This window comes from Artemia franciscana, chromosome 14, assembly GCF_032884065.1.
Source record: "Artemia franciscana chromosome 14, ASM3288406v1, whole genome shotgun sequence".
Lineage (NCBI taxonomy): Eukaryota > Metazoa > Arthropoda > Branchiopoda > Anostraca > Artemiidae > Artemia > Artemia franciscana.
The window spans coordinates 15,641,559-15,667,224 of NC_088876.1; the positions used below are offsets into that span (position 1 = coordinate 15,641,559).

Here is a 25,666-nt window from a genome sequence, read left to right on the forward strand (position 1 = left end):
CAGATATACCTCTTAAACTTTAAAAGTTCTCTCATTGCTAAAGAAATTAGAGCTTATCCTTTGCTCCTTTCTAAGTGGTGGTGTTAGAAAGTTGGCCTCCGGCAAAAAAGTCAACTTTTGAACTAAGACAGATAGAATTTTTTTTCAATGACAATCGATAGACCTTGATGAGCTGATCAAAGTATATGTCATCCATTTTTTGTTACAAAAATTCCTTCATGACATACACCAGTTTGAAAGTTTCAAGGGGTTGACAACTTCAGTGGTAAGGTACACACTTGAACCAAAAATAGGCCGATACCAATTGTGAGATATGTAGGGGACTTCCAAGCAACAGTCGATTATTAGCTTATAATCATCTTTGGCAATGAGGGGCTTGCAACTTTTACTGATTGGTGTACCTATTATCTGTTTCTGGTGTAATTGATGGTAAGAACAACTTGGTTCCCGATTGTAAGACATGTAGGGGAGTTGTAAGTAATAATCGGCTTTTAGGCTACAATGACTTCAGCGACAAGGGGTTTGCAACTTTTGCTAGTTGGTGTACCCATTATTTGTTTCCGGTGAACTTGGATGTATATCACGGGAGAGGGACTTGTAAGTAAGAATCGGTTGCTAGAGGAGGTTCATCAGAGGCTAAAAATTTGTGCAAACTGGTGCACATCTATGGTATTTGATCCTGAAAAGTCACGAATAGCTTTATAATACCAACTAGATTATATAAGATAATGTTCCAAGTTTCCATCGGTCACGATGTCTACGATTGAAAAGGATAAAGTTCAACTGGCTGCAAACTCAATTTAGTCCCTTCTTCCGATATTCTTTTGCTGTTGTTTTTTCAACGCTGAAGAACTTGATCATGTGATTACTGATTGTGTTCTGCTTTGAATATGCCGTTTTGAATGCTTTGATAGTTTTGACAACTTCAGAATTTAACCGATAGCGAAGAAACAAAACCAAAGTGTTGCTCTCGCAACACTTTTATCGGCGAAGCCGGACAAAGGTTGCCGCAACACTTCACGTTGCCCAGGCAACGTAGGTCTAGTTTTCGCTAGGGTTGATCGTGTCAAACCAGTGTCCCTAGAAAATTAGGAGAAGGCTCAATCGAAAGGAAATTGAAAATTCTAGTGCCCTCTTCTAAGTATCAAAAAAGACTGTCCCTCTCCCGCACCCGAGCACTCCCTGAAAGTCTCAGCTGGATCATAAAAACTGTTCCCTCGATATAGCAGATACGCTTTTTTCGGTCACCTAACGATACACAGTGTCTTTTTATTTACCTCGCTGCTTAGACATGAAAAAAAAATTCTCATTGAAGCTTAGGTGCAAACCGTTTAGGTGGATCAGAAACATTGAATATACAGCCGCTCCTCCCAAACTCAAAATTAGGAGTGCCATTGCCCCTCTCACATTACCTGAAAGTTTCAACTGTTTCTCCTAAGCTGTTCCCAAGATATTGCAGACATGCTATTTTGATAACCTTGATACGCATAGTGTTTTTATATTTGCATCTACTCCCTTCCCCAAGTGAAAAGTTGAAGCATGATTGACCTCCAGCACATCCTGAAAGTTTCAGGGACTTAATGAAACAGATCTCGAGTTGATGGATAGAAAAGTCTTTTTTACACTTTTTTGGGTCAAATTTTCTCGGGGGAGGCGTGATGCGGGACAATGATTAATCCATTAGCTTCCTCTTGGTCCAAGAACTTAGCACCGTAAGTTTCAAACTGATCAGAGAAAAACAATTATATCCTTCTTATCTTGTTTGCCCACATCAAGTCCAGTGGACTTGTCGGTCATGAGTTTTCGGCCTGTTCGCTCGCTCAAGTCCAGCAAACTTGTATGTCACAAGTTTTTGACCCATTATCCCACTGCAAGTACAGTAGACTTTTTTAGTAGCTGTTGAGTAGCTATCCTGATTCCATCCCCCTCTCAAAACAGCTTGTTTGATATTTTTGACTCGGAGATCGATCCCTGAAATTTTCGATCTAATTGCATACCCAGCATCAAACAAGCTGTCATCCCCTTTTCTATCATTATAGTACGTATGTGGAAACAGTTGTCAATTTGAATTATTTACAGCCCCGGGGCCATGCGGGTCATGTCATCCTTCGATTCATACCTGTTGGACCTTGGGACTATTTTGAATAAATTTGCTATCTTACAATTTGATCGGATGTATTGTCGGTTACATGGAGGCTGGGTAGCAAAAAAAGAGCACGGTAGGGGGCTCGTTGCCCTTCAATCACTTTCGACTGTTAAAAAGGGATGTACAACTGTCAATTTCCAATTGAATCCCCCTCTTAAGTTTTTACGACCACCTACTCCAAATAAAGCAGGTGGGAAAAAAATAATAACAAATAGAAGACAACGCACAGCGTCGACTATGCAGTTTTTATATTTTGTGATGTTTATTTTATGTTATAGCTGTTCTGCTTCTTGATGTTTCTTTAATTTTTTGGTGATAAAGGTTTTTAAATTAGACACCGAAATATTTGGGTTTTTACTTTATTCATTGTCTGAACCAACAGTTTTATGTATTTGTTATGTTTCTATATTTTCATTTTGTTAAAAATTTCAAGGTAATGAGATCTTAGAAATTATTTAAGGTCTGCTCTTATAACTGCAGGTATCCAGTTGAAACACTAGTATCTTTAAACAGGCCCTAATCTCCAGCATTTTTATTAGGGGCAAGAGGGGTCTATATTCAGATAGTCAAGGGGCATCGACATTATTGGGGGAAACTGTCCCCTTACCCCCTCCAAACGACGCCCCTGTCTTTAATTCTAGTATCTGTATCTGTAAACTTCGTAAGAATGAGCACCTATGATGAATTATTTTAATAAACCTTGGTTTATTGACAAAAGCTTGTAAAGCTATTACTGACCCATTTTCCATGTAGCACGACTTAAGAAGATATTAGAAAATGGAAACTTAGGCGCTTAAAAGGTTGATTCATTAGTAACTTGTGTTTTGAGCATAGATGTATAATCCTACGACTTTAATTGTAATTTAACTTAGTCTGGTATATATTTTCCAGTTTTCAAAATTACTTGTTGCCATCTTGCGTCCAAATTTATTTCAAGGAAACCTATAGCGTATAACAAAAAAAGAAAGGAATCGCTTGCGGAGCCTAAAGGTATATATCAATCGATCTTATACTATTGATCCATAAAAACGATTAAACATATTTTCTTTTTTATGATTAAGTTCCACAACACCCTCTGGAACTATTGAATTTGAACTGACTCTAGTTTTGCTTATTGCTATGAGTCGATCTCCATTTTGCCATTTTCTGGATATCTGCAGTCGTATATTTTCTTGAATTCATCAGTCTTTAGTGTTGATTTTCTGTAATGTTGCGTAAAAGCATTATTTAGAGGCTCTAATGTTGAGGTAATATATTTAGTTACCTTTTTTGCTGACCGCCAAACATGAAAATTAATATTGGTCTACACATTTGAATAGATTGGCATTCTTCTGTTTGTTTGTGGATGTTATTTTTAAAATCACAAATTAAGATTAGTCTTAAGATAAAGCGTAAAATTCGGCAGAATTCTGTAAACCTTAAGAAGAGACAATTTGGGAGGCTGAAGATTAGTATTATACAATAATAATAAAATAAAAGTAATACCAATGAAAATTTAGTAAACTAATTTAACGACTAATTAGAGGGAGAAAAAGTTATGCTTTGAAAGTTTACAATTTTCATTTTTTTTTTGAAAAAATTGTGTTTGAATATTTAGAAGAACTTGCAAATACATTTTCTGAATGTGTTAGTGAATAATTTTTTTTTCTACGCCGGAAAAATAATCGCTAAGGAGCATTTTTGGCCAAGATTGTCCTTTTTGGCCAACCGTCTGGGGCTACACGAAAAGCAGGTCGTCCTTGTCTAGGTGGGGAGGATGTCATAAATAAAGATTTAAAGGAAACGGGAACTTCCTGGGAGTGTGTAAAAGAGGGAGGCCGTGAATAGATCAGGTTGGAGGAGGAGCGTACGTAGCTGTGTTAGCCTCAGGCGGCTTGGTGCTGCTGCGAGTTATTATTTTATTAGTAGTAGTAATGGTAGTAGTAGTAGTAGTAGTAGTAGTAGTAGTATTTCTAATTAATACATGTTTAGGATGTCTTTGTTATTTGAATTCATTTTTTAGTATCCTGAAATCAACGATTTTGGTAAAATAATTCAAGTTGCATTTTCACGAATGGGAGAGAGTGTAGCAATGGCAACAGAGAATGGCACTCTTTGGATCGGCTCATCTGACTTGAAAGATAAATATTGTGAAATAGCACTTAAGGATAGTGCAGTTAGACAAATTGTATGGTAAGATTAGTTACATATGAGAATCACCAAAAGTTTTGCTGTTCTCTGGTTGATAAAAAAAAAAGAAAAAAAAAAAAAAAAAAAAAAAAAAAACAGCCTTTTTTCATTCATTCAAGTCAATTCCTTGACTGCTTATTACCCCTGCTACTTTATTGACAAACACTAAGATTTAATAGCAGTTGACGCCGAATATAGTTAAGAATTATTGGCGAAGCACTATCACAATATTAGGCCACATATCAGTTTTTGCACAAATTTTTCCTGAAAATTTAAAAGCTATACTGCATCTTAAAACGAGTTTAATAGGTTACAAAACTACTTACACAGTGATAAAGATGGCTAACTAACTGAATTAAGCGTGTTAACTTACCCGTTGGGATAGATTACTTCCGGGGTATGTTAAATTCAACCCCGTTATTGATTTATCGAGTTCAGAGCCGTTGAAAGGGAGGGAGTTACCGGGACAGCTGCCTCGGGCACCATAGACTGGGGTTTGCCCTCTTTGATCAAATTTTGTACATGGTTTCTGCTTTTTTGCATATGTTTGAGTCGAGAGAGGGTGCTGTAGTTAATTTTCTCCAGTAAAAAATAAAGATTTGATTCATAATTTTTTGAATTTATAAGATATGGAAGCTTTGAATAGCGGGTTTCCTATATGTAACAGGACAAATTATTGGGAGCAAATTATTGGTGATACAAGCTTTTAAGCCATTGTCTTGCCATTTTAATTTTCCACTTCTGTAGCTCAAGTTTGTTGTTGAAATCAAGGAAAAACGCATATCATTCATGAATTTTGTATTTTTGTCTACAGGTATAATCAAACAGTTCGTGGTAACGAACTGTAGTAAGGAGCGACCCGGCTCAATAATAAACGAAACTCTAAAAAACGGGATTTTGATACTCTCATGCTGATTGTATTGACGGGATTGGATTTTCATGCTAATTTTAAATATATAAGTTTCATCAAATTTAGTCTTTGTCATCAAAAGTTACGAGCCTGAGAAAATTTGCCTTATTTTGGAAAATAGGAGGAAGCACCCCCTAAAATCAAAGAATCCTAACGAAAATCACACCATCGCATTCAGCGTATCAGAGAACCCTTTAGCAACAATTTCGAGCTCCTATCTACAAAAATTATGAATTTTGTATTTTTTTCCAGAAGACAGATCACGGGTGCGTGTTTATTTGTTTGTGTGTTTGTTTGTTTTTGTTTTTTTTTGTTTTTTTTTCCCAGGGGTCATCGTGTCGACCAAGCGGTCCTAGAATGTCAAAAGAGGGTTCATTCTAACGGAAATGAAAAGTTATAGTGCCCTTTTTAAGTGACCAAAAAAATTGGAGGGCACCTAGGCCCCCTCCCACGCTCATTTTTACCCAAAGTCAACGGATCAAAATTTTGAGATAGCCATTTTGTTCTGCATAGTCAAAAACCATAATAACTATGTCTATGGGGATGACTTACTCCCCCACAGTCCCCGGGGACAGTAATGGTTATTGGGAAGTCTACAGACGTTTTCTGGGGGATTTTTTTGCTTTGGGGGGAAGGTTTGAGGGGAGGGTGCTATGTTGGGGGATCTTTTCTGGGAGAAATATGTCATGGGGGAAAAGAAATTCAATGAAAAGGGCGCAGGATTTTCTAGCATTACTATAAAAAAAACAATGAAAAAATAAACATGAAAATGTTTTTTCAATTGAAAGTAAGGAGTAGCATTAAAACTTAAAACTAAAAGAGATTATTACGCATATGACGGGTTATTCTCCTCCTAAATACCTCGCTCTTTATGCTAAAGTATCTTTAGTAATTTCAACTATTTATTCTACGGCCTTTCTGATTCAGGGGTCATTCTTAAAGAATTGGGGCAAAACTTAAGCTTTAGTGTATAGAGCGAGGTATTAACGAGGTGAAAAACCCCCTCATTTACATAATAAAAATATAAGAATATAGAAGTTTGTTACGTAAGTTAATTCTTAAGTTACGTATATTTTTTACTAATAAAAACGTTCGTTAAAATTAAAAGTTCTAGTTGCCTTTTTAAGTAACCAAAAAATTGGAGGTCAACTAGGCCTCCTTCCCCAACCCTTATTTCTCAAAATCGTCTGATCAAAACTAAGAGAAAGCCATTTTGCCAAAAAAAAAAATTAATATGCAAATTTAATTTTAATAGTTTATGTGCGAAGAGCCAAAATCAAACATGTATTAATTCAAAACGTCCAGAAATTAAACAAAAAAAAACAATTTTTTTTTAATTGAAAGTAAGGAGCGACATTAAAACTTAAAACGAACAGAAATTACTCTGTATATGAAAGGGGCTTTTTCTCCTCAACGCCTTGCTCTTTACGCTAAAGTTTTACTCTTTCTCTTAGCTCTCCATTTTAAAATAGTAAAAAACTTTAGCTTAAAGAGCAAGGCGTTGAGGAGAAAAAGCCCCTTTCATATACGGAGTAATTTCTGTTCGTTTTAAGTTTTAATGTCGCTTCTTACTTTCATTTTAAAAAAAAACTTGTTTTTTTTGTTTAATACTTATAAAAACAAGGATTTATAACCAGGATTTGAGTTGGATATTTTGCTCGAGCCACGCCGTTGTCATATCTGTCGATAAAGAAGCCAAATTTCATGAATGATATGGAGCTTTTCTTGATTTTAGCATTCCCTTTGTATTGCAGAAATGGGAAATAAGTGGCAAAAATTTGTTGGAAAAGCTTTTACGGACACTAATTTGGTCCCAACGACTCTCTGCTAATACAACATTGCATTAGCTCATTTTCATCAATAAATTTTCTTTTATAGATACAAAAGCTATTGTTTTATGATTCCACCTTCCTAATTCCAAAAAATTAAGGCTTTAACTCTTGCCTCTTGAATTTTATGCCTGAAAGTGGCACAATGTTCAACTCAAGAAATTATGAACGACATTCGAGCGTAATCGCTCGCTTGGTTTTATCAACAAGTGTGACTACAATATGGCCCGAGCATTAGTCTTAGAGAGAAATACCTAAGTAATTAATGGGATTTATTAGGCTTCTTGACTACTAAGGTCCGTGCGCGGGCCCTGCAGTGTGTTGCAACAGTCGGGTTCGATGTCTGGGTTCCGTATTACCAATGCAAGGTCAAACCTACTGTGCCACAATAGGAAGTTTGTCATTATAGGGATACCTAACGAAATCCACTGAAAAAATTAAAACAGTTGACTTTTTTTTATTAAACATCTAGATAGAAAAAACAAAATAGGTAATAACCAGAGTTCTCTTTCCTCTCAGCTTATTCATTGTTTTGACAATAAAATTACATTACAACATAGTCTTGTTTCCATCTACCTCAGCAAATCCGATTGGAACTTGTGACGCTTTACAGGATAATAATAAGATTTTTAGTGTCTTAACACTTCGAAAACTATGATATTACGTGACAGGGGCTTACGACTTTTCCATGCAACTTATTGAGACGAAAATTATTAGCGGCAATCGACTTTAAAGAGTTGCCCTTAACGATCGTTTTCTTGATTTGTTTAATTTAGATATTGTTAGGGTACGTATTCTGACAGTTCAAAAAAATCCATAAACAAATTTCTCTTTAGTTTACCAACATATCATCTTTCAGAATTTGTGAGTCCATATTTCTGCTGTAACCACAATTTAAGCTATGAATTTTGTGCTGGAATTGTCATGCTCTGTCATCAACAGCAGGCTCTATTGCTGATTTCAAATAAGGCCTCTTTGAGTTTTTAAAGTACCAATGTTTACATTTTATGGACAATAAATTAAAAAGATTTTAAGATCGTCTGAGAATTGATGACTACTCAGACTTTTTACATTCATCAGACTCGTCTGGCCTTGTGAGTAAAGCGTTGGACAGGAATGTCGTCAAAATCTTTGTAATCCCCTTGCATTGATAGAAGAATCAGTTAATCTAATTTCTGTTGAAAGTAGTTTGAAATTAAGATTAACGCTAAGGTTTGCTATTTTTGTATTTATGCTTGAGAACTAAGGCCTAAGCGCGAGGAGTGAAAATCAAGGTGTTTTTTTCTAAGAACAAACAAGTAAGAGACTATTAGTTTGATGATCAAAAGAACATCAGGGCTTTTACCCTTAATTACTTCTCCATAGTTGGTCTTTTTTTTTCTTTTCTTTTTTACAATAATAATTTAATCTTTTTCCAAAACCTACAACCATACTTATTTTCTTCATTTTCTTTTAGGTGTGGTATAACCGCTGTAGTTTGCTCACTTGAAGATTCAGTTACTCTTGTTAGCACCGAGGGTAATCTTATCACATATTACTATTCGTCGTTAACATACCTTGTTCAGGAACTGGACTGCGTTCGTGTTTTTACTGATGATGTGCATGACCTAATTCAAAAAGTACCCAAGGTTACTTTGGACATCTTTCGAATTGGATCTATTGAACCAGGTTCAATGCTTTTAGAAGCCGCCAAAGAGTATCAGGTGCTGTTTTCCATATTTTTAGCTGTTTATAAAATAAAATAATGCTTGGGAATAGCTAAAAAAAAAAAAAAAACAAGAAAAAAAACAGTAAGCAGTAGAAGCAGGCCTTTAGCACTATACCATAAGTATAATATAAATTAAAAAATACTAGTGCAACAGTTAGCAAGAAAAAAAAATCCCTGAAACATCTGTAAGCAGCTCCACTTACCATTGACTGCTGCCAAGGATAGAGTCTAATTGAAACCAAAGTTTATTACTATTGTTTATTAGAAGGAGGGTTGGACCCACTATCAGTGGGTCGAGGCTCAAGCCCACAAGGCCCATGGCCTCTACACCCCTAAAACTAAGCTCTATTTATGTTTTTTTGGGGGGGAGGGCCAATGATGGACTCGGCCTCCCCACCCTTACCATATATCTAGTAAGCTGTCAGACATCTCACTCTTTTACTATGTCCTCCAGCTTAACAAGAAGATTATGAAATATCTCAAGCCGGTATCTAATCTAAGCTTGACATTCCTATATCAGATGCTTTCTTGTTTCCTCAGTGGCAATGTCGCATTTTTGGCATCGTATTCAGCGTAAGAATGTTGCTAAGAAACATTAGATATTGTTATACTTTTTCAACGGTTTTTATTTAACTTCGTCCGTTTTTGCGATCAGATTTTAAAGAAAAGAAAATAGTCTTTTATAGGTAATTAATTTAAAAAAGTTTTTCAAGAAAAAGTAAAGAGCTCCATTAAACCAAGAATTAGCAGAAAAAAGTCAAATAATCCTTCCAAGCGTAAAATTAGCACAAATCAATAAATAAATGAAACTCAAAACGAACGGAAATTACAACAAATAGCCGAGTCAAACTCAAAACGAGCAAAAATCAACATGAGTAGGGCTGACAACTCCCATGCCCTCTCAAGACCAGAACGCAATTTGCACGTTACTGAAGAAAACAAACGAACAAATGACCGTGGATTGTCAGTTAAATTGACATAAACTGATATCTCTTCGTTAAGGTTGTGAAAATTTTTCATTTGTGAAAGTAAGAAAAGTGAAAATATTTCAAACGTATTTTGTTTTCAGTAAAGTGCAAATTGGGCTCTGGTCTTTAGAGGGCATTGGGTTCAGCCCTACTCATATTAATTTTTGCTCGTTTTGAAAATATATTTTCAGTTTTCTTCTATAAGAATCCATATTACGAGTTGTTATTTCTATGTTGGAGAAACTTTTTCAGCAATTTTCAATCCTGACACACCCAGTCTTTTTTAATTAAATTTTATAGCTTCTGAACTTGACCTGAAAAATAAGAGCTAATGTCATTCCCAAAAGATTCTACCTATGCTCTTTAATAACCTGGATACATTTGCACCGTGTTTATTTATTTAAATTGTAAGAGCAGTAGCAGTTCTAGTAGTATCCTCAAAAGTTACAATTTAATACCCCCAGTCGTTCTCGATATGTTGCTGAAATGTCTTACTGGCAACCATTTAACACAATGTCTTTTGATTTATTTTAAAGCAACATTTAGTTTTAAAGCCTAATGGGCCAATTGTATAATTATTGGGGTTGACATGCCTAATATCCCTAAAGACATAGTTGCTCGACCGTTATACTATGCTGAACAAAATGACAGTCTCATTATTTTGACTGGATGCGTTTGGAAAGTGAATGGGCTTAAGAGAAGGGCTGCTTACCCTCCAATCTCTTGCTACTTTTAAAAAGGGCACCAGACACTTGCACTGTAATTGGAGTGCAGTGGGGAGGACTTCCTCCTTTATATATCTAGTAAAAACATTTTAAACAAGTAAAAACAATTATGGGGTGTTGACATGCCTAAGATCCCTAAAGACATATCAGGTTTTTTTTGCATTACCTAGATTAAAAGCTTGCTCCAGCTTTTTTTATTCCTCTCTAAGCTTCTGTCGTTTCTTTCTTTTTATCAACCTTCTATGTTCTCTTCTTTTTTCTTTAAATCTGAACAATAATTCATGATTTTCCTCAGATGAAGAGTAATTTTTAACTGCCTCTAGTAAATCTTATAAATAATTTTTCGTAATTTTATACTCATTATCAAAGAAATTTACATTTGTTTTCTTATTTAACCTTTCAGACTTTTGAGCATAATTATAAATAATTGAACCGAATTCACTCAGAGTCATATCAACATCCATTGATAATTTGTACATAATTTCAAGTCTTTCAATTATAAATCCTACTAAGGGTTAGCTATATCCTATAGTCACCTCTATCCTAGTAGTGTATAAATTCTAAACAGCTATATTATCGTCTACATCCTACATTCTTATATTACTGGGGTATCTTATAGGCATTCATTAAACACAATGCCTTTTGAATTATTTTAAATCAACATTTAGTTTTAAAGCATAATGGGCAAATTGCATAATTGTGGGGGGGGGGTTGACATGCCTAATATTCCTAAAGACATAGTTTTTGAACCGTTCTACTATGCTGAACAAAATGACTGTCTCAAAATTTTGACTGGATGCGTTTGGAAAATGAATGTGCTTGAGAGAAGGGCTGCTTGTCCTCCAGTCTCTTGTTGCTTTTAAAAGGGCACCCTCGCGCTGTAATTGGAGTGACAGGGGGAGGACTTCCCCTCCATATATCTAGTAAAAACATTTTAAACAAGTAAAAACACTGTAAAAACATTTTAATGTATTTAGTTGTCAGTAAAGTGCAAATTATGTTCTGGTCTTAAGAAAGCATGGGGGTTGTCAGGCCTACTCATGTTAAATTTTGCTCGTTTTGAGTTTGACTTGGTTATTTATTGTATGATTTAAATTAACAATATGTTCGAAATGTTTAACTTTTTTAACTTTAATAAATTAAAAATCATTAAAACTTTAAGGAATATATATCAGTATATGTATACTAAACTGACAATCCATAGCCTTTTTTTTCAGTGAAAAGCAAAATATGTTCTGGTCTTGAGAAGGTATGGGGGATTGTCGAAGACATAATTTCCAGACCTTTGAACTACACTGAACGAAATGGCTATCTCAAAATTTTGATTAGATGTATTTTGGAAATTGGTGGACGTAGGGGGGGGAGCTTCTTGCCCTCCAATCACTTTTGACTAATAAAATGAAAACCTTTTTGCGATATTTCTTCGACAAAAAATGGCCATCTCAAAATTTCTATCAGATACATTACGGGAAAATACGAAGTTTGGGGGGTGGTGATTATCCATCCCCCGATCACTCTGAATCTTAAAAAGGGCATTTGAACTTTTGATTACCAATCCAAGGAGCCTTCTCCGGAGTTTATACCATCACTCTTCCTATATATACCTTATATGGCCCAGGGTATAAATTACCTTACCCTAAGGCCTCTGCGGGGGGTTCATCCTTAAATACGTCATTTCTGGTCCTTTTAATTTCTTCGTATAAAATTACTATTTAAAAATTTTGATTGGATGTGTTTGGGAAATGGTGGGCGAGGGAGGAGGGCTAGTTGCCCTCCAATCACTTTCGACTATTAAAAAAGGCCCAGACCTTTTCAATTTCCAATCAAATGAACCGAAAACAAATGGCCATCTCAAAATTTCTATCAGATGTTTTTTGGGAAAATACGAGGTGTGGGAGGGGGTCTCCACCCTCCGATCACTCTGAGTCTTAAAAAGCACTCTAGAACTTCTGATTACGAAGCCGATGAGCTCCCTCCAAAGTTGATACGATCACCCTTTCTATACATACCTTATATGCCCCCATGGCATAACTTACAACTCTTGCCCTGAAGGCTGTGGGGGGGGGGTTGTCATCCTCAAATACATAATTTTCAGACATTTCAATGACGTTGAACAAAATGGCTGTCTCAAATTTTTTATTGAATGTGTTTGGGGAAATGTTGGGCGTGTGGGGGGGGGGTCGCCCTCCAATCACTTTCGACTATTAAAAGGGACACTGACCCTTTCGATTTCCAATCGAATGAACTGTTTTAGGAGATTCTGCAACAACAAACGGCCATTTCAAAATTAAAATTAGATGCATTTCGGGAAAATACGAGGTGTTAGGGAGGTATCCACCCTCCGTTCACTCTGAATCTTTAAAAGATACTAGAACTACTGATTACCAATCCAGTGTGCCCCTCCCAAAGGTTAGAAGATCACCCTTTCTATATATACCTGATATGCCCCCAGGGCATAATTTACAACCCTTGCCTTGAGGGCTGTGGAGGTAGTCATCCTCAAAGACACAATTTCCAGACCTTTTATTTACGCTAAACAGAATGGCTATGTCATTTTTTATAGGATGTGTTTGGGTAAATGGTGGACATGGGAGGGGCTAGTGGTCCTTCAATCACTTTCGACTATTTAAAAGTGCACTGGCTCTTTCTATTTCCTATCGAATGAGCTGTTTTCAAAGTTTCATCGACAACAAATGGCAATCTCAAAATCTCTATTAGACGCATTTCGGAAAAAAACGAGGTGGGGGTGGGGTATCCTCTGATCACTTTTAGTCTTAAAAGGACATTGGAACTTCTGATTACTTAAAAGGACATTAGAACTTCTGATCCAATGAGCCCCCTCCGAAGTTTATGTGATCACCCTTCTATATATGTATCTTATATGCCCCCAGGGAATTGGAGATTACTTACAACCCCAGAGAATTACTCACAACCCTTGCCCTGAGGACTCTGGGGAAGGGTTGTCATCCTCAAATACATAATTTTCGGACCTTTCAATTACGTTGAACAAAATGGCTATCTAAAAATTAGATGGGTTTCGAGAAATGGTGGGCGTGGGAGGGAGGTTAGTTGCCCTCCATTCACTTTTGAATATTAAAAAGAGCACTAGCCCTTTCAATTTCCAATCGAATGATCTCTTTTCTAAGTTTCTAAGACAAGTAACGGCCGTCTCAAAATTTCTACCAGATGCATTTCGGAAAACCTTTCAATGGACCTTTCAATTACGTTGAACAAAATGGCTATCTAAAAATTCGATGGGTTTGAGAAATGGTGGGCGTGAGAGGGAGGTTAGTTGCCCTCCAATCACTTCTGACTAATAAAAAGGGCACTAGCACGTTCAATTTCCAATCGAATGATCTCTTTTCGAATTTTTTAAGACAAGAAACAGCCATCTCTAAATATCTACCAGATGCATTTGGGAAAATATGAGGTATGGGGTTTCGTTCTGAATCTTAAAAAGGGCTCTAGAACACCCGATTTACATTCAAATGAGCCCACTCCGGAGTTTTTTACGATCACCCTTTTTATATATACTTTATGTGCCCCTAGGATATAAATTATAACCTTTGCCCTGAAGGCTGCTGGGGGATTGTCATCCTCAAAGACATAATTTCCGGATTTTTCAGTTCTGTTGAACAAAATCACTATCTCAAAATTTTGATTGAACGTGTTTTGAGAAATGGTGGGTGTGGTGGGATAGTTTCCCTCTAATCACTTTCAACTATTAAAAAGGGTACTAGCGCTTTCAATTTCCAATCGAATAACCCCTTTTCGAAGTTTCTACAACAATTCTTTCGATACAAAATGTCCCAATCTAAAAAAAACATACAAACAAAAATAGAAACATAAATTACACATTGTGCCCACATCGCTCTTTACTTAGGCAGCCCTTTTGCGCTGCCTATGATTCTGCTTCAATCATCATGTACTCGTATGGGTAACTACTATGGCTATTGATTGCTTGAAAGAGGAGTAGGGGTGATTTCGGCATGGAGTTTTACAGGCGAGTTTCATTTGTATTTAAAATGAACCAATAAAATGAACTATGGAAATGCCTACTTTTGCATATTTGTTTATTCATTTAACATAACAGGAAGAAGAAGAAGACTTCAATCAAATAAAAACGCCGCGTAAATAAATAGCTAATAATAGCAAGTTTATATTTCTATTATTTTGTACAAACTCCAAGTCTCAGTTATACATTGCATACTAGTCGAAGGAAAAAGTGACTTTATAACAAATAAATAGAAATTGCACTTGAATAAATAACAGCTCTCAATTATACACAACGCATCAGCAGAGACGTGCCAAATATGTTTTCAGAGATGGTTTTATCATGGTTTTCAGGTAATGTAGTTACAGCAACCTCAGGCCCGACTGTTCCGAACCTTCAAATTATTTTGAAATTTGGGGTCAATGGGGGAGTCGAAGGAAGTATTTATTAAAATGGAAGGAGCATGAACAAATTTATATTTTATCTGATTTAATAAAATCTTCCACTGATTCAACATCACACAGATTGTAGGTCAGGATGAATGAGTTGAACCGATGATGAAAATGCCCTTCAAGTGCAAATTTGCGGCAACTATTGATACATGTCCAGTAGAAATTCGTCTTATACCAAATCATCCATATTTCTAGTCTCATAACTGTGGTATGAAGAATTCCTTATAAACATTTGACGAAAAATTTCAGGGGACAAACCATAAATACTCTGAAATACAAATATAGCAAGTTGATAATCATGAAGTTGGCTAACATTAAAGATCATAAGTTTCCTATAGCAATTAACTGTATCATTTTCACCATGAACATAATTTCTTAGTAGTCTAATAACTTTATTTTGTAAAACCTGAACACGTTTAAAATTTGTATAAAATTCACCAGCCCATACCACACAACCATAAGAAATATAAGGCATGACAATAGAATGATAAAGAGTTAAAAGGGCAGAACGAGGTAACTGATTTCTCAGACGCCGAATCAGTCCAAGCCCTCTAGATACCCTAGCTGCCACCTGATCACCATGTGCTTTCCAATTCAGATTTTGATCAAGCTGGAAACCAAGGTATCTCACCACAGCTACTTGTTTCAATGGCCTATTACAAAGAAATATTTTTCCATTTAAATCAACTGGACTTCCTTTCCTATTAAATAACATAAAATGAGTTTTTAAAACATTCACTGATTAACGGCTAATCTTCGTAAAAATTAAAAGATGACTTAAAGCTTGATTAACTTTCTCCACAAGATCATCAGCATTTCTTGCAGCAGCTGAAAATACCGTGTCATCAGCGAAAGAAGTATTAACAACACCCGGAACATAAAACCGCATAGTATCTACATATACAAGATATAGTAAGGGACCCAAAACAGAACCTTGCGGAACACCACAACTTATAAAAAATTTATTAGATATAACATCATCAAAATATACACGTATCGAACTCCCTATCAAATAAGATTCAAATCACTTTAAAATACTACCTGTGACTCCAAGTGACCTTAGCCTATCAATTAAAATTTTAAAATCAACCGTGTCAAACGCTTTTTTAAAATCTATAAAAACCGATAAAGCCATTTCACCATTCTCCATTGATGTATTCAGAAAATCAAGAAAATGCTGCATAGCATGAACAGTAGAATGTCCTTTCCTGAATCCGAACTGACTATCACTTAAAAAACCACTTCACCAATCGTCGAGAAGTAGGCACCAAAGTGATTCACAATGCTCTGCTTGCCTTCATAGACTTTTCCATCCACAATTAGTGAAGTTGGTGTATTTTTCTTTTCGTCACTACCCAACACTTCTCTCAAAACCTTCCATGTTCCCCTTGAGTCCCCCTTTGTTTCCCCAAGTTTCAATTCATAATAACTCTTGACACAAGATCTTCGTAATGTATTCACTTGATTTCTTATTTTTTTGAACTCTTCAAACATATCAGCACTTTGGCAATCTAAAAATGACTGATACAGTAGATTCGTCTTCTTAATCATCTGAATAAGTTCTGATATAACCCACGGCTTTCTCGGTGATTCCCTTGTATTTCTCAACACTTTTAGTGGACATGTTTTATCATATATCGGCTGGAGAATATTCATAAAAATATCAAATGCATGGGATGCATCTTCTGTCTCATCAAAAACTGGTTTCCATGAAACCTTACTAAGTTCCTCAGCAAGGTTTTCCATATTCTGCCTCCTTAATTGCCGCATTTTCTTTTTTTCTGCCTTTTTCTCCTTGGCAATTACTAGTGGCACAGAAGCTACAACTGGGAGATGATCCGAACATGGGAATACCAAAACATCAGCAGCACTAGATTTCAGGTACTTCGAACTAACAAAAATGTTATCTATTATAGTTGCTGAATGACTAGTTATATGTGTCGGGACCCCAACAAGGGGAAATAAATCATTTGAAACCATCAAATTTAAAAAATCAAGATTAATAGCATGTAAATCAAACAAATCAAAATTAAAATCTCCCATACAAATAAAATCTAACTGGCTAGATACCGCAGCTCTCATTAATATCTCAAATCCTTCCGTGAAATCCTCCAAACGAGCACTTGGTGGTTTATAAACCTCAAAAAACTTTAAACCTCGAGTTAAACTTTAAACTGACAGATATACTACAAACAGGAGAAGGGCTACTGCCCTCACTCTAAACCATCTAAAGGCTATTTCATCATTTGATTTTCAGATTGAAGAACAAGAAATGTTGTTACATAAAATCTTGAGTCTTTAATAGCTAAGATTTCCAGGAATTATTATCATTATATATTAAACATCCAGTTTATTTTCATTTGTTCTTTCTTTGTCACCTTGATTACTATTGGGATTTTTTTTTTAGTGGTTTCTTTTCGTTTGATGTTTTTGACAAATCAAAAAGTTCAGCACACATATAGTTTTTAATGAAACAAAAATGGCTTCATAAATTTTTTTTTGGCAATTTTTTTCAGTTAATTTATGTCTGTTTTTTATTGCCAAAGTTTCATTGTAGATCTATATTATGAATATTTTATCATATCAAGGTCATTTTTACAACCCGGATGTACATAGTATCTTTTGATTTAGTTCAATATTCGTGGAAAGTCTCAACTTAATGGTCTTTTACGTTACTGAGATATTCCAGATATACCATTTAGATAACTTTGATATCCATAGTGTCTTTTGATTTAGCTCAACAACTTTCTCAAGATTCTTTGATAATTATATCTTAATGCCACTTAGCGTTCTTGAGATATTGCAAATTCACCCTTTTGGCCACCTGGGTGCGCATAGTCTCTTTTGATTTAATCAACAACCTCCCCAACATTCCTTGAAAGTTCGTTTCACAATTATTACCTGTTCCTGAGATATTGTTGGTATACCATTTTGATAACCCTTATTCTCCTAGTGGCTTTTGATTTCGTTCAACAAGCCCCTCAACCTCTCCTAATAATTCCATCTTAATACCCTTAGCTGTTCTAGAGATATTGCAGATGTACCATTTTGACAACTTAGATTTACGTAGCGTCTGTTGCTTTAGTTCATTATCCCTGTCTACATTTCATTAAACTTTCACCTTATGCAGATACTCAATTTTGACAACTTGGATGCAAATAGTATCTTTTGACTAAGTTCAGCATTCCATGAAAGTTTCAATTTAATATCCATTGCCGTTTCTACGATATTGTAGATACGTCCTTTTGAAAATCTGGATACACACAGTGTCTTTTGATTTGATTTTGTTCAGTATTGATACTATTCAACGTCTACACTCAACACTATTAGTCGTGCTAGATATATTGTAGATCCGACATTTTGACAAAATGGATATACTTAATGTCTCATTTTATTTCAACAACCTACTCATTATTCTTCGGAAGTTTCAACTTCATACTCTTAAGCCTCAGTCGGGTTTCCATGTCAAATTCACTAAATAAAGTCTTTTTAGCTGCGCGTATTTAGTGCGATCAAAGAACCCGGATGCTTGGGATATGATGCTACCCACTCATATTACACCCCCTGTTACAAATACTTATATAGAAATAAACTGGAAAGGCGAACACAACATAAATAACATAACAGTATCCACTGAATCATTGATCTGGAAAAAAAAAAAATAAGTGAGAGGATCAGTGGCACATTACTCTTTGAAGTATTAGTCCTCAGATCCTTAGCGATGTTGTCAAGTAGCACTAGAGGGTCGATAGGTCCAAAATGAGAAACAATCTTGTGATTACAATACCATGTTGGCAAATATAGCAAGAATTTATACTACTTAAAATAGCCTCTCCTTAGTTGAAGACGGTCTTTATTCCGCATTAGAGGCTGAAAACCGGAGAGAAAAAGAACTGAAGGAGAACAAAACTATGGTAAAGTTTATATAAGCCTTGGCGGCTGTACCTTCTTCTATCAGGCGAGATTTTACGATATAAGATGCAAATATGCAACCAGAGACGAACATGTAGTCGAAAGTGTATCAGAAAAAGTAATCCCAAGCCATTTTAACTTTGAGTCACACTCGAGTAGCTTTGTACCCACATGTAAAGGAGGAGCAGGATTTATAAATTTTAAAACACAAAACTCGCATTTTGAAGCATTTACAGAAAGTCTAATCATGCTCAAAGCATTAATCAGAACATTTAGATTCTTTGCGAGGCCTGACATAGCATTACTAACTAGCAGTATGTCATCAGCTTAGGCAATGTGACTAACAACAGCTTTTTCTAAAAACACAGTAGGAGACAGCATTCACAAACAGTCTGCAAGCACAGTTTTAAAAATTTATGGAGACGCACACCACCTTGCCTGACTCTTCTTAATCAGATATTTCAGACATTCATTTTAATCGAAACAACAAATTGAAACGCCAATATTGAAGAACTTTTACAACAGAAGAATTAACTCCTGCTCTAACTAAGCAATGAAGCGCTTGCGAATGTACAACGTTGTCAAAAGCTCCCGAAATATCAACCGAGCAAAAACAAAGTGATTTTTTTTATCATTTTTGCTGAGACTAATAACTGACCAAGAATAGGATGGTCTTGAGGACGATCAAAACCAGCTCTGAAACCAACTTGATAATCAGAAAAATCACATTTAGTCAAACTTTCTGGCAATACAGTATACTCGAACAGCTTGCTAATGAAGCAATGCGCTATAATTGATCGATAACTGGAACACCGATCTGCGTCCTTTCCCTTTTTTCAAAACCTATGTTACGATTCCCGAAAGAAAACTATTTGGGACTAACGCCTGGGCTAAGTACATCTGGAATAGGAGCTGAATGTGTGTTAACAATAATGGAAACTTAATGGCGAAGTGATTGTAACACAAACCATCCATATCAGGAGCACTTGATTTCTTAACCCTCTTTAAAGCCTGATAGATATCACCACCAGAGTGGACCATGAGTGGACACATTAAGTCGACTAGTTTCAGAAACCGCAAGAGAGACGACTGAAGTTTTATCTCGGGTATGAACTACCAATCTTTTATTGACAGGATCAGATCTCACATTTGCGATGCCATCATGACCGTCCAGAGTATCATGGGTCTCTTTGCGCTCAGTAAGATCTTTGAGGTAAGTAGGTGGGTTTTTTAGAATAGCTACACAGGGCGGTTTTGAAGAGACAGAATACTCTTGCATTAACGACGGAGGACGTCCAATTGTTTCAGCCAGGAGAGTTCTCACGCACTCACACAAAGAGCGTAACTCAGACAAACAGGAGTTTACACGGCAAATCAACGCACAACAAGTATCGGTAGGAATGAAGAATACTTTACTACGGTGGTGGATAACAAAGACTGGCAGACCAACATCATCAACATCGAACTTCGTGATAGTTTCGATAATATCAGGGTCACTGTTAATAAATGCGTTTGCACCCACTCTTTTAGTCTGAATTTCTCCAGGATGACGGAACTGGAAGATTGGCCTCCTTGCTCAATTTACAGGTAACTTATTACTGGCGGTTACAATACATCGCTTGCGGGAAGTTTCTTCTCCTCTTTTGCTAGTTCCCGGTACACTTCTTAATGATATGAAATCAAAATGGCGCTATAAAAATTTATACTATAGATGGGGTAAAAAATACCTGGTAAAAATACCCAGGGGAAAAGGCCGATTCAATAATTGGGGAAGGTCTTACAAACACTACTTAGCAAAAAATCTATATTTGGAGGGTAAACAACAATAGGAAAATAAACTCAAAATAATTCAGAAACTTTTTCCAGTTAATAGCAAAGAAGCAAACTCAGCCACAATAACATTGATTGTACTTAGATGAAGAAGAGCCAGCAGCTAAATAAACGTTAGCAGTGGGGTATGGCTTGAAATTGCTTAGGAACCAATGGTTTAGACAAACTTTTTTAGTGATATATTCTTGAAAATGGCTAGATTGATAGTCAAATAAACTCTGTTTAGACCATTTATATTGCAAGATCAATTATAATTGGATAAATGCTAATAATTCCAAATCTTATATTAAATGATAATTTGATTTTAGAAAAAAAGTTACAAATGTGAAGAGTATATACGATTAACAAGAAATCAGTTGGCGAAAGCAGTTCAACAATGTACCGAAGCGGCTGGCCATGAGTTCGATCCAAAACTGCAAAAGAGCCTGTTAAAGGTAATATGAATATGGGAATCGTACTAGATAGCTTATTTTAGTCTATTAAGATATCCTGCAAATTTGGGATTGGTTTTTCGATGGACATATACCTAAAATTAAAGTTCATTTTTGGGCTCGCTGAGAATAAATTTATATTCAGTGTACCTGCCTATATTCTTGTTCCTAGTGTTTGCCTGGAATTATCCAATGATGCACGATTCTGTTCCTTAATAAACTTGATTCGTTTTTTTCTACCTGTTTAAGTTTTTCATAAAATTCTATGTATAGTTGAATATTTCATATGAAAAAGTTTGATAAACCATATTATTGGGATCTCAAACAAAATAGGGTTTGTTTAAATTTTTTTTAATAAGAAACTTATTTCTACTCTAAAATATAAAGTTGACGTTAATTAATTTAAAAATACTATGTCCGCTCACGGATTTTAATGGTATTAATCAATTAGGTCATTGAATCCCATTAATAAGATTGATTAGATACACATTGAGAGATATTAATATTCGTTTCCCCATAGCTGCCAGAGTCTTAATATCTTCACTAGACCAAGTAAGTATATAAAACAATATAGATCAAAATGTTGCTTTGATGACAGAATAAAACCATACATGACTTAGTACACAATGGTGCTTGAAAATGTTAGTACTGAAAAAATTAGAAAACAAAGAGTGAAAATAGCTTAAAGCATTTAAGGCATTACCTTTACCAACGAAATGAAAGATACGGCACTCAAAATCACGTTGAAGTATCATTCAAGCACTCATTCAACGGTCTTGCAAAATATGTAAAATCAATCATTTTCAAAAGTTGAATTTTGTTTACATTTAGTGATCTTGTATTAGCGAAATCTAGTTTTACAGTTTAAATTTTGAGTGCCTGGAACATTAATTTTATATTTATCAATCTTAATGTTTTTTTTTTGTTTTTTTTTTGTTTTTGTTTTTTTTTTTTTACTTGGAAATTTAGTCAGAACTTTTTTGATACTTTCCGATATTTTTTTCAAGATCAAAACCTTTCATTAAACAAGATTGTTTTAATTGGGTTTGGAGGTAAAAAGATAATTTCAAGATTTAGCCATAAAAAATCTATCCGTAGAAGATCCAAAAAGAAGGATAAAGATTCTCCAGAACCGTTGCTGACTTATAGAATATCAATGCCTATACAGTATTTCAGTATTAGACGATAGTGTTGGCGATATTCATGCCAAAGGCAGTGTGACCGATTTTTAAAACGACAATAATTACGACGATGGTTTTAATGAGGACGTTTTTGGCGACGACCTGTTTGGTCCTCGATATCTGAAATGTCAACCGATGTTTTTTTTTTTTTTTTTTTTTTTTTTTTTTTTTTTTTTTTTTTTTTTTTTTTTTTTTTTTTTTTTTTTTTTTTTTTTTTTTGCCACCTATATAGTTTTGAACTGCGAAACTCCGAAACTGTATCTACTACCAGAATAGATGGTACATGTTAGTGTTCGCGTAGTTATGGTCTTTATCATCGTCGTTATGGGTATCCTCAAATCATTATTTCGTTGTCTTTTACTTTTTAACGTCCTAACTATCATTTTAGTACTTCAGAGATGCACCGTTTGAGCTGAGAGCTTTGTCCACCGTTACACCTTCCATCTTTTCGGTGCTTCTAAGTGAAATTCTCTGAGTTAATTTTCTGTAGCTTCAATTTTGTGTTGGTTGAACTTTGTTCGTTTTATTTTTCTACTTTTGTAATATTACTTGGGTTTATTCTTCCATGGATTGAGCTTGTGTAGATTGAACTTTAGTTCAACTCTAAGGGGTTTTGGTGGGTTAAATTTTGTATTTACCAATAAAGGCATGCAAAAAAAAACAGTACCTTCTTGATGCAGCCACTGCTAGGAAAAAATCTGATTCTTTTTATCGCAATCAATTTAAAAAAAAAGTAATTCACAAGTTTTTTTTCTCAAAAAGGCTGCCCAGATAGGAAAAGGATTTATTGAAGGCCATGACCCTGAAAAATTCGTTTTAATGGCCAGAACTCTACGTGTCTTGAATGCTGTCCGAAATGAGCAAATTGGTATTCCCATCACAATTGATCAGTAAGTGATATAAATATTCCACAGTGATACTATAAGATAATAGTAACAGAGTTGAAACACGATTAAAATTTAAATTTCTATTCAAATTTAATGCTCCAACGTCATCTTTTGAACGTCTAGAATGAAAAAAGAGTTTCTTCTAAGAAGATTTTCTCAAGAGACATGTTGCTTTGTTCATAACGAAAGGGCGTATTTCCAATTTTTGTAATTGTACGGGAGGTGAAAACTTTTCATGTGAAATTTTTTTTAGCTCGAAGGATTAAATGGGAAACATCTAAGATTACTATAATCTGCTTTTTTTTTTTAAACTATATTGGTGTGTTCTAAAGCTTATGATTTGATTTAGTACTGGTTATGTAATGCTGACTCTCGGGTAAGACCGTTGATCTATCTATTTGTTAGTTTATAATATTTTCCTTTTTTTCTTTTTTCTTTTTTTTGCTTATGGTGTAGTTTTCTGTCTTTTTATATCTGTACCCTGGATCTAATCACCTTGAAAATCACAAAAATATATTGAACACATACATCATTGTTATTGCTATTTTGCGACGGGCTAGCATTGATGCGTTTGTTCTTTTATGCTGTTTTTGTGATCGGTGGTTCGTAGCTTAGAAATGATAAGAAACAAAAATTCAAAATTTTTACCCAGGACTTATACCCAACCTTGAAATAGAGAGATGGAGAGATAGGTTGACTGAAGTTAGGGTGTTGACTGAAGTTAAAGGTTGACGATTTTTCTATGAGAAAAATCGTCTTTCCCTCGCCTGTTAACTAGTATGAAAAAGGAAACGAAACGAAATAGACTAGCTTTGAAATTGAGCTTCTTGCTGAACATATAACATTGGACATGTCTAGAGCTTGTAATTGTCTCTTCGAAATGCTAGCATATTTTACATTACTAACCAGGCCGAACAAATTTCGACTTTGACTCAACACATAGATGTTGTTTTTCGGAAAATTGGTCCTATGCACATGTAGCAGAAAGGGTTGTCAGATCTGTACCAAACTTGATGAAAATTAAGAAATAGTGCCTTAGTTGTGAATCTTGGGGATCTGGATACAGTTTGAACAGTGTGGGTTGAGGGATACCTTAATTGAACATCATTGAGATGTCTACCAAAAGACGCTTTTGGATCTCAACAAAAATTAGTTGGAAGTAAGAGTGAATATCCTAGTTTATCATCTACGGTATCTGAAAACCGTTCGGGCTTTTTGTCCTGGAGGGAGTTCCTAAGTTCTTGTTGTCATGCAAGATTCACCAAAATGCGATTTTTCCTGGGTCTCGTCGCTGTACCCTTTTGTTTTGTCTGCGACCATCTTAGGGATTACGTTTAGTTTCGATCGTTTCTCGCTTTTCATGTCCAAGAGCTGGTTAAGAAGATAAGTTGTATTATATGACCGTTGGTGACGATGTGCAGGGACAAACCCAGGGGGGATAACGGGGATACGTTCCCCCTCAAAATGTTGGAAATTTGTCCTGTAGGGTCGACATTCTTACAGATCTTGAGTAATAAAAAGGATGATGTACGCTGCAAATCTTATGGTGATGAGGGTAAAACTGATTGATTTATTCATCTTACAAAATAAAATATTAAAGCAGAGCTCTCAAAGCTAACCAAATTCGTTGTGAGTTTTAATCCCATTAATGTAGAACAATGTATGCACAACAAGTAGGTAATGTGTGACTATTTCCACACGGGATTTTTTTTTTTGTGATAGGGCAGTTGGGAAAAATGTTAGGCTGCTGCCAAGTAAGCCACGTGCTATTATGAACGTAGAAGTCTAAACCCCTGTTCGTTACTTAGTCGTCTATCATTTCATACTTTGTGAAAATTTTCCCCAAGCAGTCTGTGTTCGCTGTGCAAGTCACTCCTTAAACTTAACCCTGTGTCATTCGTACAACATACCTGTTATAAGAAATTGTCTAGGAACTTTGAAAGAAGTAAATCACTTCTTTAGAATTTCACCAAAATACTCTGCAATTTGAAATAAATTGTTCAAGAAATAGACCTTATCACGGGACAAAAAGAGTAAGATTGATTAAATTTTGTGAAACTAGATGGGTAAGAGGACTTAAAAGTAACCATTATGTTTAATCATATGTTCCTTATTAACTGTAAGACAATGAAGGAAATTCACAAACATCCTGATTCAGATTTGAATCTTCAAGCAAAGGTTATTATTTGCTGTCTGCTATTAAGAGAAGCAGTTTTGTTGCAGCTATGGTTACTATCAGTAAAATTTTTAGTCTGTCGTGCAATTTATTGACATATTTGCAATCAGAAACTATATATCTCGTATACTTTCTCAAACATGCTGACGTTTTTGAGAGCAAAGCTTGAGACATGAGGGAGAGGGGTGAAGCTATGTTTCATCCACTTTTTACTGAAGGGATTGAACTGAGTCAAGATTATGAAATCAGTATTGGAGTGCCCTGATGAGCACCAAAACAAACGTATAGGAATAATTAAGAAAAACAACGTCAGAGGATCTTGGGACGTATTACCGACTTTCTGTGTTT

The 25,666-nt window shown here is 35.4% G+C and overlaps 1 protein-coding gene across 1 annotated transcript in view; it reads left to right on the plus strand.

Moving 5' to 3' along the window:
* The window catches only part of LOC136035379 (vacuolar protein sorting-associated protein 16 homolog), a 106,452-nt gene that overhangs the window by 42,200 nt on the left and 38,586 nt on the right, over nucleotides 1-25,666 (plus strand). Inside the window, exons 6-9 of the mRNA XM_065717144.1 lie at nucleotides 4,149-4,318; nucleotides 8,511-8,757; nucleotides 20,952-21,077; nucleotides 23,018-23,145. Coding sequence (XP_065573216.1) covers nucleotides 4,149-4,318; nucleotides 8,511-8,757; nucleotides 20,952-21,077; nucleotides 23,018-23,145 — 671 coding nt within the window. The remainder of the gene's footprint in view (nucleotides 1-4,148; nucleotides 4,319-8,510; nucleotides 8,758-20,951; nucleotides 21,078-23,017; nucleotides 23,146-25,666) is intronic.